This window comes from Phragmites australis, chromosome 12 (assembly GCF_958298935.1).
Source record: "Phragmites australis chromosome 12, lpPhrAust1.1, whole genome shotgun sequence".
In the NCBI taxonomy this organism is placed as follows: Eukaryota; Viridiplantae; Streptophyta; class Magnoliopsida; order Poales; family Poaceae; genus Phragmites; species Phragmites australis.
The window spans coordinates 5,670,273-5,685,826 of record NC_084932.1 but is presented as its reverse complement, the minus strand read 5'-3'; the positions used below and the strand labels follow the sequence as shown (position 1 = coordinate 5,685,826).

At 43.3% G+C, this 15,554-nt stretch overlaps 1 protein-coding gene across 13 annotated transcripts; it reads left to right on the top strand.

The window, feature by feature from the left end:
• Positions 1-3,042: 3,042 nt before the first annotated feature.
• Positions 3,043-11,677, top strand: LOC133886821 (uncharacterized). 13 transcript variants are annotated; one of them, XR_009903440.1, is made up of 9 exons: positions 3,043-3,262; positions 3,367-3,511; positions 3,623-8,722; positions 9,602-9,782; positions 9,867-10,004; positions 10,093-10,176; positions 10,399-10,791; positions 10,877-10,965; positions 11,232-11,677. XR_009903440.1 is itself a non-coding variant. In XM_062326677.1 (6 exons), the coding sequence occupies exons 1-5, from the start codon at positions 9,780-9,782 to the stop codon at positions 10,916-10,918; spliced, it is 660 nt and encodes a 219-aa protein (XP_062182661.1). In that variant the 5' UTR covers positions 5,760-9,779; the 3' UTR covers positions 10,919-10,965; positions 11,232-11,677. The 13 variants fall into 13 exon arrangements, 1 of the variants encoding a protein (XP_062182661.1); XR_009903439.1 differs by having other exon boundaries at positions 3,044-3,262; positions 9,234-9,782; XR_009903434.1 differs by having other exon boundaries at positions 3,045-3,262; positions 3,623-7,724; positions 8,347-9,782.
• Positions 11,678-15,554: the final 3,877 nt, after the last annotated feature.

The following is a 15,554-nucleotide window of genomic DNA, read 5'->3' as shown; positions in this document are numbered from 1 at the left end:
ATCAAGTAGGGGCACCTTGCGAGATCAGGGATCAAATAGGAGATAAGACACACGGTGTATACAGGTTCAGGCCTCCAATTAGAGTAATACCCTACGTCCTGTGTGGATGTTGCTGTATATTAATTGTTCTCAAGTGCAAGCAATGTGGCTAGCCCTATTACAATGGAGTAGATGAGATCTAAACTAATCTAGGGTTGAAGTTTCCGAGTATTATTGGATGCCAGGGGCTTGATGTTGCTTGCGCCAAGTTGTCTATGTGCAAATGGCTCAGAGGTTGGAGTTGTTTTTTCGGGGGTCTGGGGCCCCGCTTTATATTGGGGTCGAAGCACTGTCTTAACCCTAGTCGTAGTCAATAGGGAGTCCTCTATCTTGTCGGCCAAAGCAAAACAGCTTAATCTGACCTTGATACTAGTCGTTGTGAGGAACCATCCAAATAATATTCTAATTAATCACCAGAAGGATCATTATTCATAATCACAACCTCGATGATTAACCAGAATATCATCCCGGTAGTCCCGGCACGTGTTTTGTGCCCAAAATTGGAACACATGCCTTCCAATATTTAGCATCAGAACATAGCTTAAAAAAGAGCAAGTAATTAACATTTATATTACAAGTCTTTAACATGCAACCATTTCCAACAATTTACATCAAAAGGTAACAATATATGCGCAGCGGAAACATAAATCTATACAACAAAAGAGAGTAGAGCCACATGTCCTTAGGCTCCACCCCAAAAGCACGACCTCCGAGAGTAGGATGAACTACTCTTGCCCGCCACCCTGATCGGCAGGCACGAAGTAGCCAAACACCAGCTCTTACTCACCAGCAGCACCTAAAAACACAGGCATGAGTACGAAGGTACTCGGAAGACTTAAACCATATAGAGCACATTTACATACTTACAATTTACCTTGCTAGAGTATGTTGCAATCCTCTTAATCCTTTTGGTTTAGGTTTTTAAGTGTCATAATTCAACCCCTCTGAGGACGTCACCGTTCCTCACACTCCTCCTCCTCCCCCTCTTGTGAGATCCACGGCGAGATTCAGTGGGGATCCATGGTGGGATCCAACCATAGATCTCGCTAGGGGCAGAGATAGCAGCCATTGAGCTGGAGCCAGGAGCAGACAGTGGTGCAGTGCGGACAGAGAGCTAGGGGCATGGCGTGTTCTGTGGTGGCAGCCTTCGTGCCGCCACATCTGGATGTCCATGTGTCATCGAGCTGGTGGAGGACGTCGAGCTGGGGCCAGTAGTGGACACGAACGATGAGCTTGAGCAGACGACAGCACCCGACGAGCAACGACGGATGAGCGCCACCATGGAGAACACGTGTCGGGTGCTTACTAGACATCATGCACATCGACCACGATGGCCTCTACTACGTGAACCCTCCACGGCGCGGGAGGCGGCAGTGGCGGGGGGGGGGGGGGTTCGTGTGGGGCGGGGTCCACAACGGTGACTCGAGCTCCACGACGGCGAGTGGCGGGCTTGAGTGGCTTCGACTCGAGTGCCCGCTCGAGCTTAGATTCTTTTTTTTTCCCCTGGGAAACAGCTTCACTATCGGGTTCACAATCGGCAGGGATAGCACTCGACTTTCACTGCCTACTATTCACTACCGGAAGCAAAACCGGTAGTGAAGGCCGATTTGCAACCCGCAGTGTTAGCCTGATCTGTAGTAACCGGTAGTGAAGGCCGATTTGCAACCCGCAGTGTTAGCCCAATCTGCAGTAGTGTGCAAATGGACATATCTATGCACTCAATGTCTGTAAATTCCTAACCATTTTACTGCATTTTTTCCCTGCAGTGGTGCCAATCAGACACTTGGCTCACATTGCAAGGGAAGAGAAGCAGAGTTATACTGCAAAACAGTAGCAAATGGTACTATCTATATCCTGTCAAATGTTTCTCAAGTTCTCAACACTATTTGTCGAAGCCGATTAATGACAGATTGAACTTTAACATCCACTGTTTCAGAGCTCGAGATGCTCTTTGGGAGGCTATGGACGCAATGCCAGGAGTGCCAAGGCTCTCTACACCAGGACGTTCTCTGCACAAGGTTTATCACTACGTTTATTCAACACCTGTTTATCACTATGTTTGAGTTAGCTCTGAGCATATTCACTCACCAAGCTCAAAACCCCTTCTGTTGCAATCATCGCAGTCGGGATTGCCCAATTTTCTACCGACGAAGGAAGGCGCAAAGGATATGGCTGAAGCTAGACTGCAGCTTGATCGATGGGACTTCTGAGCCTTGTAAGTTCTCACCCTGACAACTTGCGTTTTCGCACATATTGCGAAAATATTACTGCAAGACATGGTACTACCGGATGACGTCATTGCATCATGATGCATGTCAAGAGGGCCTGGACAGACGCGAGCAGCCCGTCGCCCTTGAGCTGAGTCACTGAAATAGGCTTTTCTGTACACGATTCATTGGAACGTTTGCTGTTTAGGTGCGAGTTCTTAGCAGGTAGGAGATTTGTGTCTCCCTGCCAGTAACTAGTTCTGACCAGAGCAGTGTGTTTGCTGTCTGCTGATGAGGTGTGGTGAGCTACTGATGTATGAGTCAGGAGTACGGAACAACTCATCTTGTAACTTCTTGACAATCTGTAGGCTGAGAATCATCCATTTCATGTGAACACTTTCTTTTTCTTTTTTTGCCATGGACTCGTGCATATGCATTTCTTTGAGATTGATTGTTCAATAAAACCACTGAGAAAGACCAGCAGAAAAATGAGGCTAGTAACTATATCTATATCCGAAATAAAATTATGGGGTAACGTCCTCCATGCAGTGCGCACTATTCATTTCTTTGAGATTGATTGTTCAATAAACCCACTGAGAAAGACCAGCAGAAAAATGAGGCTAGTAACTATATCTATATCCGAAATAAAATTATGGGGTAACGTCCTCCATGCAGTGCGCACTCTTGATGCGTACTCTAAATACACTTCCCAATTCGCGGCATGTAAATGACCTCCAATAAGGACTCAGAAAGATATATTAACGAAAAATCTATTAATGCCAGCTTATTTCCCCTCCACCAAGCCACAGGAGCCACAGTTTATTTTCCCCCTGTCTCCCTCTCGTTTGGTCGTTGACAGGAGCCACAGGATGACGAATAGCTAAGCTCTTCGTCATCCTCTCGCGCTTCAGCAATGTTACTCGCCGGACATAACTCCTCCGACCTGTCCAAGTTGACTCAACTCCATCAAGGCCCGACCTGCAACGCGTGTTTGCCTTGTAGCTTCCCATATCCTGGTAACCCTCCGTCAAATTTCATCAGTTCAAAGTTTGTTCAATATTGGTTCGCAAGTTCAGACTGTTGAAGCTCTGAAAAACCGAGTTGATTTGTGAAATTTGAGGTGTCCCAAGTTCGAGTTGAAACCAGATAGGAATTTTTGGGGGCCGTTGAATGATAGTGTTCCTCAGTTCTAGTTGAAGCTTAGCGTGGCCATGGTCAACGAGGCAGCAGCCTATGGCGCATCTCTGCTTAATTTGCAGTTCTTGGTGGTTATCAACTTGCCTTAAAAGCACTTCCATATATTTTCCTCTTAATTTAATTAGCAAATTTGAACTCCATGAGTAATATAATGATATTGTTGAATATGTTCTTTTCAGGTAAATGCAAACTCAGTTTATGGTTGCTGGAGCGACTGTTGGTCAGTTACCTTATTTAGAGATTTCTTCATGTGTGATCAGGGGCGAAGCTAGAGCTCAGTCGACCCTGGTGCACCACTCAACATATATGTTCTCATATGGTTTGGATAAATTTTATAATTTTCACCAAATTTCATTCCAATTTAGACTTTTTGAAAAAAATAGTCAAATTCAGAATTTTTGCCTAATTTTATTCAAAATTCAAATTTTCTAGCAGAATTTTTTTCAATAACCGTTGATAGTTGACCTTGTCGGCTGTACTGTCCAGGCTTAGTGTTTTCATTAAATGATACCATTAACACTATTCAAATATTGAGTACCCGTGTTATAGAATCAAGAGAAAGAAACATAAAAATTCAATTCAATTAAGCATCAGAAGCTTACTTGATATGGTATTTATATATTTGCATATAAATTCTCAAGCCTCATGTCTGAGTCCTTTACTATTTAGTGTCCTTGCGTATTTTTTTTCCTTCTAATTGCAAGTCCCCAATTGAGACTTGAGAAGAAACATAATGCAAAAGCTTCTTCAAATCTTCCATACATAGAAAACTAGAAATAGCTCTGAGCTTCCTTCAACAAAACTTCTTGCGTACAAGCTGAATGAAGCAAAATAAATTTAATAGGATCTGGTTTTATGCCATAACACCCACAACTTCGGTGACCACACGCACGCTTGGCTGGCGCTGAGCTGCCGCACCGCGCAAATTCCGGTAGGTAGCTGCCGCGCTGTTCAACTGAGTGCACATGATGCGCGCCAGCTCGTCACCGTCTCGCTCTCCCTCCGTCTATAAATGCACACCCGCCCCCCTTTCCTCCCCCCCCCCCCCACTCAAAATCCACCACCGCCCAATTTCTATCTCACTGTCGTCGCCTCCTTGTCCGTCATTGTCCTGCTAGCCGGCCACGACGAGGGTGAAGAAGGCTCACCGCCCGAAGCTGCCGTCACCTCTGGGTCGACTCGTTGTGGAGCTCAGAGTGGAGGACCCCAATGCCAAGCCTTTCCTTGCCACCGACTTCGCTGTCAATTCCGCCACTACATCGCTCCTTCTGGCCAAACAAACACAGGGTGAGTTTCCCCTCTCCCTCCCATGTCCTTTGCATGCATTGTTTTTCCTTCGGCTCGACGCTAGAACACCTCTCCGCAGTGTCCGAGAGCCGCCATGCCTCAACCAAATACCGCTGTTCGGGCCATGCCAGGCCCTTGGCCCTTGAACCCTATGTCTGGACTTCACACGTCGCGTTGCACCTATAGCAGTAACCAACCGAGTCCCCCTCTCTTTCCTCTCCTCCGTTGACAACCGAGCTGCCGCCACCATTGCCATCTCCGGCGATCGACTAGACCTTCCCCGATTGCCACTTGCTGTCATTGACCCCCAAAACGGGTTTGCGAGCCCACACAGATCCCCGGTCGTAGTTCCCTTGCTAGGCTACCTCCTCTAAGCCAGTTTTGGCAAGCTCTACGGCGAGGCACTACCGTGAACAGCTCTTCAGTCACTGTCGCTACTCTGCCCCATCCTGGCGAGCCCACGCACGTGCACGTTGCGCACACGCGTGCTGCCCAGTCCTCCCAGTCGCGTCCGCGCGGCCCAATAGAGCAGGCAACGGTTCAGTCCATTAGATGGGTCGGCCTGTTGATGCAACCCACCCGAGGTTGCAAGCTGGCCTTGCCCAAGCTCACGACGGTCGCGGGCCATATCCTAAATTATGGGCCGACCTACCTACTGTACAGGCCCAAGTCCAGCTCGAACCCAGGCCCAAGTCCAGCTCGAACCCACACTGTGCAGTGGACCCCGCCAGTATACTGTTCAATGGGCCCCACAATACTGTTCAGTGGGTCCCACCTATGGGCCCCATCCATGAATAGTTCCATATTTCTTTTTCTCAATTTAATTCTAGATCAAATGTTTCGGAGTCATAACTTCTCCGTTCTGACTCAGATTCTGGTGATTATTTCACCTAAATTCATCTAAATTTGAGATCTATCTTTCTATCATAGTGTGATATTCATTAGAGCTCATTTGGTATTCTATTTGGTGTTATTTTATTATTATCTCCTATATGCCATCGTTAATCGTAATCGCGTTTGCAAAACCAGAGGATTTCGCGGAGAACCCGGAGGACCCCGACTTCAACCAAGGTTTAGAAGCAGACTTTGGAGAAGGCAAGTTCTATCTCCTTGATCATTCTGGGTCTATGTTTTGCAATAATCTAATTGATCAACTTAAAACTTGACTTATTGCCGCATGTGTTATGTATTGCGTTATTTCTACTGCTTGTAGTAATTAAATCCTATCAAACAATTGTCATGCCTTAAATGTCTTATCTAGAATACATATCTCTCTAGGATTGACCTTTCGTTATCTATATTAACGTCGGGCGACACCATGATATCTAGCATTCTTATGATGGAATGCACCTTTTCGGAGATGTCGCTAGTGAAATACGTCTCTTCGGAGCTATCGCTTCACTGTTTAATCAATTCAACCCATATGCTATGAATCTTAATATAGTGTGGGATATGGCAAGTGGTGTGTAAAATGGGTGAAAACTGTTTTGGCGGGGGTAAGTAGAGTAGTCCTCCGGTCGAAGATGCTCTTGGGGGTTTGAGCTACCTTTGTGGTATTCATTGCCAACTGAAGATGCCTGCCACGACCGTTAAATACCGAATCATTGTGCTGTTATGCTAAGAAATCCCAGTGCAACCATGCGTCCTAAATGGGCAGGACTTGATCTCACATCCCGTTAGTTGAGCTCATTACCCACCCTAGAGGTAGGGGTACAACGGGAACTCAAGAAAATACTCGTTACTGTGCGTAGTACGAGAGCTGGCTGGTGACATTGCTGGCCACCAAGCCATGATTAATCAAGTGCTCCAGACCCCTGATGTTTTCCTGTGGGTGGATCGTGTAGCAACATGCTTGATGAGTACGAGAACTTGGTATGATTCGCTCATCCGTTTGCAATGGTTGGAGGCTGAGCATATCGTATGTGTATAATGTACAACCTCTGTAGAGTGTAAATCTATTCAAATAGCCGTGTTCACGATCATAGACATGCAAAGCAATGGCCACACATTGGTTAGACTCAGGGGCATGTGTGTCTTTGACGAGTGAGTGTGTGGAGTAGATGTTCGTGTGATGAAGTTGTTGGCTCAATCTGCCAAGATCAATGTAGTACTAGAGGCATACTAGACACAATGATAGGGACTACAGAGTGAGGTGTAGCCCCTCCTAGGACCGAAGAACCCCCAGATACACCTTGTTACCTTGTTTGATCCATTTCGAAGTTAAACAATAGAGAATACAACTTAATAAACTGCATAAAACTGCTTTATGTTTCAAACTAAACCATAAAACCTTGTCATTCAGATATCCTTTATGCATCTATCAACATCTTGAAATAGCATAGGACTTGATGAGTACCTTTCGTACTCATTCTTACTATCATTTAGATGAGGAAGCAGATGCTGACTTAGCTGGAGATGAAGGCATGGATGAGGAGTAGATTAGTAATCACGTTTGCACCCTAGCTGCATGTGACTTTGGGTAGTTGTTCCGCTCTGCTTTTGATGGCCGTTAGGCTAGGTTTGTAATATATAGTATGGTTTGAAGACTTTTTGTACTCTATAACCATAATACTTTTATGTGTGATACATGACTATGATGTTATAACTGTTGTACTATGCGTATTAGCTACTTAATTCAGGAACTGATACATGAGGCATAAAAAATCCTAGGATCAGGGTCTTACAACCAACAATTGGTTGTGGCCCCGATCCGTGCAGCGTCATAATATAAGGGGGAGGGCCGGTGCCCACGAGCACGAGGTTCTTGCGTGGCTCTGTCTATCCCCAACATATCTAAACCATCCCACGATCATTAGGGTGTTGTCAACAGGTCGAAGGCCACCACTGTGACTTCGCTGACCTCCTTCACCGCGCTGGCGTCCATTGCACCGACCCCTCCGTTAAGCCGGCGATCAACTACACTGACGTGTACACCTACGTCAATCCTCTGCACCACATCATCTCACCGATCACTAATGGCATTCCCAAGCGCAGGTATGTTCTCACGCTTTCGCATTGTATGTGTTCATGTGCTAGGGCTACCAATTTGATGTTTTGATTCAAGAATTATGCTAACACTGGGATGCCTTTTTCTGCTCGTGTTCAGATGCTTGACTCAATAAATTTGAATTAGATATAGGCTTTGCTGGTCGCCCTCCTTGAGTTAATTGAATAATCGATGTCATTGAAATAGGCTTTGTTGTGTGGTTAATATGTATGCTTGTAGTTAATTGGTAGGAAATTTGCGTACCCAGGCTTTCCAGCTTTTGGGATGCTTCATGTAGGATCCATTACTCACTAATTTGGTAATTAGAGGGGAGTGAATGATTGTGGAAGTTAAAAATAAAATTTTCATGATTAAAAATTCACTCTATATAAATCCATCATGTTTTAAATCTTAGTAAAAAACCTTTGAAAGAAGCTCCGATTGACTTGTAATATTGGCGGTGGAAAGTAGACAAAATTTCACAATTAATACAATAAGAATCATGTCAATTAGATATCCAGATCTTAAGATATGCTCATAAAAGCAAAACCGTTTCTGATGGTGAAAATAATCAACATATGGAAACCTGGAGATTATCAACACATCATCTTGAAAATTTCATCTTTATAGCTAGAAGTGTGCACAAGATGTCTCACGAGATGCATCAACGCGGTCCCCAAGCCGCGTTGGTTGGGGTGGGGGTTGGGAGCGGACGTCGGTTGGGTGGGGCGGGCACCGTGGTGGCATGGCGATGGCGTGGCGAAAGGCGCCAGCGCCACTACAAAACCCAACACGAAGCGGCTTCTTTACTCCCAACGAAGGCTTCAGCGTGCGGGACCACATCTCGAGGATTTTATCGGACGTCGACAAGGTCATCCGGAACCTGAGGGCGCTGCTGCCGCAGCTGAAGCGGAAGCTTGAGGCCGCTCCCCAGGGCCTGAACACGGCGCTTGAGAGCTTCAGCGTGCGGGACCACATCGCGAGGACGTCAGCGGACGTCGAGAAGGTACCCTTCATCCGGAACCTGTCACAGTTTCTCACCTCCATCCCAGATTTGTGCAGCTCTCGCGTCTTCATCAAGGTCTGACAGAAAGCTCAACATTCCCTTTTAGTTTCATTGTCCTGCTTGGGATTCTCATCTCATTTTGTGCCAAATTGCATCTTATTTCGCTATCGAGTCAGGTTATGCTTGTAGCGTTCAATAAAGCATAGTTTGTGTGGGGTTATATCGTGTTTAATTAGGATTTCATATCTCGTAGTGCCTTCATCAATTAATGAGTATGACATGCTGTCCTGGGCTTATTCTTCAGCCTTGACCGGCTGGTACTTTCTTAATTCCTGTGGTCATTTACTGATTGCAAGTTAAACATGAGAACTTACTTAGTCAATTGCCGTAGAATGTTTACTGCTTGCATTATGCACGCGCGAACTTTGCATACTAGTATGGCTTAAGGGGCACCGGTTTGTATCAGAATATCTCTTACCGAATTTGATCCATTTTGTCATCAACTATCTAGCAAGAGTGATACCCCTATTATGATGAAGAAGGTGTCGATGAGGTGCAGAGCTGCAATATGCTAACATATGCTATTTATCTTAACCATGACCCTTTGTAATGTCCATCGTCGTGTGACTCCTCCAGCAGTATGATTATGGTATGCTCCTATTTTCCTTTGTCCTGCTGAACTTAGATACTTGCCATAGAATGCTTAATGTTTTTATAGTTGTTTTATGTGTGCACGAACTGTGCATGCAAATGTGGATTAAGGGCCACTGGTTCGTATCAGAATCTCTTGCCGAATTCGTTCCAGTTTGTCATCAACTATCTAGCCAGAGCTAGTGCAACCCTATAGAAATATATAACCATGGTATTTGTTTCCCAAAGGCTTATGAAGAGCTGAATCTCTAAGCATGTTTTGAGTTAAAACACGTGTTGATGGCTACTCCTAGTATGACGAAGAGGGCGTTGATGAAGGTGGTGCGCTGCAATATGCTAGCATATGCTATTTTTCTTTAACTAGGACACTCAGCAATGTCCATCTTCGTTAAACCCTTCCAGCAGTATGGTATGCTATGCTCTCACTTCACTTTGTCCTGATGAACATGAACCCAATGACATTGTGGCATGTTGTCTTTTTGGTGATTGACAGGGTTCTACCAATCCTATGATAATAGAAAGCAGCCACTCCAATGACAACAATAATTATGAAACTAGTTCTGTGCTGAATAGCCTTCCTTGGGTTAAGAATGACCCAGCCACTAACAGAGATCCTAGGACTGTACTTGTGGTGAGAAACTTATGTCGTCTCTTTCCCTCTCTCCTGTTTTTCTATTTTCCTGTTCTGATGACAGTTTCGCTTTGTCGATGCCTGACAGATTGTGGTCAATAGTCAAATAAATAATTGTTCTACAGACACTTCTAATGGTGGGCATGCTTCTGAAGAAAATAAGAAGATGAAGGTAATTTATTCCGTTCCATTTTACCTCTTTCGCTACCATGCGACACCAAGACCATAAAAATGTAGTCAGATATCTTGGCAAGTGATGCTGATGCAAATCTTTGGAATTCATTTCTCCTCTTGCTGGTTCAATCGTCAATCTGTACCCTTAGAAAGTGAACACCGGAACACTTAAATCCTGAATATGCTAATTTCTTTATCTTACTGTGTTGTTTATGCTCAGGGTAAACTGGGTTTCGTCTCCACCGCTGCGGACAAGTTGCTTACCTTCCAGCTCGTTCTCATCCCTGTATCACTTTACGCCCTCAACCAGATGAGCTTGAGAGAAAGTCAGAAACGTGGGATGGATACCGTTTTGGTACTAAGTACCATATCAACTCTCCTCCTGGTTCTTATGGCATCTTACGCTTCATGCTTCAAGGAGAGCGAGTTAATTGTCGATGTTCCATTTGAAATCCTCTCAATCCTGCTGCTGTTTAACTTTACACTCCTTGACATAGAATTATGTATAATACTGCAAAATTATGCACATATCCCCATTGGTGTTGTATTGCCCATTGGAATTACATTCTTCTCAGTGGTGCTCACGTGGGTTATATACTTAGAGCGGCCAAAGGTATAGTAGTTTTGTTCATAATAATAGTTGGATTGACATAAAAAAGTTGTCATAGCATGCTTTGATTTTTTTTTCCCTCTTTCAGTTTCTGAAAAAATGGACAAAGTTTGTGCGGCGGAAAATCTGATGTTGTCTGAGATGCTCCACTTCGAGCCTGCTTGGGCGATAGACGGGGTAAGCATCCTGCTTGTTTATATTATTGGTTGTCTCAAATTCTATTACAGGTTCGGTGTTTTCAAGGAAAGTGTGGACAAACATATAACAACATATTAGGATGGTCCCTTGACTTGGCAAGGTTGTTAGTTGTCTGTTAGCCTTTGTATCGTTCAAATTTGAGGTACTGCAGGAGAATATTATTTTGCATGATTACTGTTCTTATTATGTGAGACGCCACTGGTTTTATGGTTGATGTGTTGAGAATGGTTGTTCGGTGACTGCAGGCCAAATCATGAACCGTGCGATTCTCTCATGTGTACCGAGCATCTGTAAAATCGAAGTGAGATGAGGAGACTTCGCTCTACCCAGCAGCTTGAGGAAACTTGGGAGCTTATAATATCATTTAAGTTCCACTTATTATGATTATGCATTCATGTACTATGGAGAGCTCTTGTTAGTGCGGAGGCTGAAAATTAGGGTATGTTTAGTTAGAGAGATATTTTTAGATGGGAGATAGCCATTTAGTTTTTTAGATGTTTGGTTGGAGGGTAAGCTGGCTGAGATGTCTATCTAGAGGAAATATTCTTTTCAATACTGGATGAGTCCATCCGCCAAAAACTGCTGGACAGAGTCATCCATATTCTGGATGAACTTTATCCAGGTTGATGTGATATATTTTTATTGGTCAGAGTAAATATATTTTTTTATTAGTATATTTTAAATAATATTATCTTATAAATCGTTTATCTGATTTGCAATCTGATTATACCATTATATTTATTACAATTAAATCAATAAAATAAGATGTCGTGTTATTATACTTTGATAAAAAAACTAAATATATGACAAACGGGTCCCATAAATTTTTGGCTAACCCCATCTAAATTTTATCTGTCCAACCAAATAAAAAATTGAATCACCCTATCTATACTACCAAACAAAAAATTCGATCATCCATCCAACAAAATATGGATGGCCATATACCCATATCCCATTCAACCTTATACTTCTATTATCTAAAAACAATGCACTATGCAGTGCTTTCTTTACGACCAAAATAAAAATTCCGAGACAATTGAGATGTAGTTGATAAGGCAGGTGGGATACATACTCCCAGTATAACTTTAACTTGAAACTTTTTGGATAATGTGATGTGATCATGAATCACGATCGGGACCTGGTTAAAAAGTGACTTTTGCGTTTTGGCTCGCTGCCTTGTATAGTCCATCGATAATTTCTCAATTGTTGGTGCGGTTATTATCTTCATGTACTGTGTGTGCAGTTATTAAATCAGTTCGGACATACTGTCATCACGTCATTAAAAACAATGTCAAAAAAATCCAACCGTAGGATTACCCTCAAATTTTCACTGTAGAAACTAAACAACCATGCAAAATATTCCATTAAAAGTAGGTCGATCAGATTTCGGGATCTAAATATATGAAATTCTCTAACAGATTGTAACAAAAATAGATCAAACATATCACAATAATTACGAAAAATTGACTAACCAGATTTCTCAAAACATTACCTTGATACTTGATGATGATTTTGGATGAATGAAATCAAGATAAATCGCAATGATCAAGCGATTCACTTAAAATCACCGCGGAACGACAATACAAATAAACAAAGAGAAACTCTAAATCAAGATGCACATCAAAACATCCCTAAAAAATTTCACACGACACCCTAAATCAAACTCTATTTTCAATCTCTTTCTCTAAACTCTTTCCTTCGGGTACTGCTCACGTCCCGAAAGCATTCTTTTATATGCGTCGGCCGGTTACTGTGTCCAACTCGACAACAGCCAACCGCCTGGCCGCCTGCTGGACTCCCGCGCGCACCCGCGACATGGTCAACCGACCACTCCGTGCCGGGCTGCGATGCACTGACCTGGCCCGCTGACCGAATCACCTCGGCCGCTGGGACTTGGGCCGGGCCGAATTAGGATGGCTCATGGCATTACGATTTGGCACGGCCTATGACACGATACGGTACTAGAAAAATTATGCTAGGCCAGCACAGCACGAATACACGGGCCATGCCATATCTAGGATCTTGGTACGATGGAGAGCTCAACCTGGCTTAAATATTAGGCTGTGACTGGATCAACACGGTAAAAAAAATGGTATGTAGCACGAAAAAGACCTATTAGCACGAACAACATGGTGCTCGCATTTGAATGCGTACCGACCTCTCTCATCCTGTCATCCATGCATGTGCTGTACGCATGCAATTATGCAACTGAAAGCAAAAAGCTACTACCGGTGTGCAAGTTGACAGAGTGGGAAAAGTCTATAAAGCACCAGCAGTGCATTTCGTATGGGTCGAGAAAGCCAATAACAACTGGTCGAAAGCAACCAGCAGACGTAATGTGAGAACCATACGGTGACTAAACCAGAACGTTGTGTCTGGATTGGCACGGCAACGGTACGCCGTGCTTAAACCTGACCGTAAGCTTACCGTACTAGCACGGCACAGCCGGCACGCTCAGCCCGCCGGGCCCAAGTCCCAGACTCGGCCTCGTGCGCGTCCAGCCACCAGGCCAGACCGCCACCTGCCCACTAGCATGCATGCAACCACCTTGCCGCATTATTTTATTTCAACCCACAGGCATGGAAACCTTTTTTATTCTAGCACCACGCATTTTAGCCAATTGATACACACGCACACGAATCTAGCTAAGCAACACAACCTTCCGAGCCAGGGACCATACGTACATCCGTCCTTCCCACGACGCACCTGGTACCACGTGTGGTGATCTTCTGCACTATAAATCATACAACTCATATGTACATTTTACGATACAATTAATCTCTACCGCAATATAGCTTGTACATCTCTCATGTGCGTATCATAGAACCATCTTCACATACACTGCTCCTTGACCCAAACATCCCACATGACCTCTGAGCGTTTTGATCTCAATTTCTCCTTGAATTTAGTTCCGATCCTGTCACCGATCACGTTCGTCTTCAGAACGACACTTACACATGAACAAAACAAACAACCAATTTCAAGCACAATTTTTACAAATTTAACTCACGTCAATCCGCAATAACATCACTCACACAAGTATGTTGCACATATCAAAACTGATAAATATTATCATGCTACCACGAGCATCATCATTACATGCATATCAACACATCCATATCAGCACATGAAGCATATTAAGCAATATGTTATCAACACATGCATATCATCGCATGTACATAATCACATGATAATGATAAATCACTTTGTGTTTTTGTCAATTTCACAATAAATTCAATTATACCAATTTTTCAGCATATGATCTCACGTTAGATCAGCTTGAGGAAGATGCAAAGTTAGCATTCATCAATCCTAATGCAGCTCCAATAGTTTTGCTTCAAGAGATAACAATGCCTGCATCTCTTGTTTCATGTCATGAGGTCACATGGAAAGGGATGAAAATGAACAGGAACGGTCGGGAAAACTCCTTAACTATTTTCACTTTCACATTTTCTCTCGAAAACGAAATCGAAAACGGGAAGGTCGGAAACGGGTACAAACTTGGGAATGTCGAGATATCGAAAATGAACCAATCCAAATGGAAATACGCCGGTATTGGTTGGGAACCGATAGTTCAATCCGGAAACATTAACTATATGTTGAATCAAATAACTAAACCAATAATTCAATCTTGCCTAAATTTACCAAGTCCTTTTTTTTATGTTCATGTTTACTTTTCAGGCTCATTCCCATATGAAATTTTGACAATTCACCAAAGAACCATCTCTCTGTTGACAATCAATGTATTTCATATTGATAATTAGTCACAATAGTCTAACCTTTAATTGTTGTTAGTAACTATCATGTGATTTTGTGGCGATGATCAACTGATCCCAGGCTCCCAGCATACCAAATCAGAATGTGAAGGTCATGCCATCAATATTGAAGACAAAGCAGCCGTCCTTGCAGGCTGATCATGAGCAGTGTACATACATAAAAAAGCTTGCTGCGGCCATAAAATTTGGTCTCACGTACACTAACACAATGTAGCAAGATCTATCATCTATGACAGCTAGCGAAAAAAAAAAACAGAACAGCTAGCTCATTCATGTAATATGACATGAGAAAGATATCAATACCTTTGGACATCACTACAAGAGAACTTTCATTGTTGCAGCCAGCAGACCTGATATAGAAACTTGGCAAGAAAATACGAACCTTAGCAGAACATAGCATTCAACCGTTCACATAAACACATATGAGTCATAAATAGGTAAAGTCACACACCGACACGATACACAGTCACAATAATCGGATTAATAGCCTAATAGGAGAACAAAATACCTAGACAAACATTCTTCCACTCAACCTACAGCTCATCGGCATCATTCATCATGTTTGGATCACTTTCTGTTTCTTCTTTCTCCTCATTCTCGTCCTTGTTCTCCTTCTTATTCTCCTTCTTGTTCTCCTACAATTCAAACACGCAGAACATGTAAAGGTGCAGAAGTAGCATAATATTGATACAATTTCTTTATCACACTAACAACCTCGTCAAGTTCAACTTGATACATATCACCATAGAACTTCTTCATGTAGAATGCTATAACATTTTTCTTGTACCTAGG

What these genes read in the sequence shown, in the direction of transcription:
- LOC133886821 (XM_062326677.1), top strand. An exon ending in ATCCTAGGACTGTACTTGTG is followed by an intron (nt 10,005 to 10,092) that starts GTGAGAAACTTA and finishes GATGCCTGACAG; the next exon opens with ATTGTGGTCAATAGTCAAAT. An exon ending in TATACTTAGAGCGGCCAAAG is followed by an intron (nt 10,792 to 10,876) that starts GTATAGTAGTTT and finishes TCCCTCTTTCAG; the next exon opens with TTTCTGAAAAAATGGACAAA.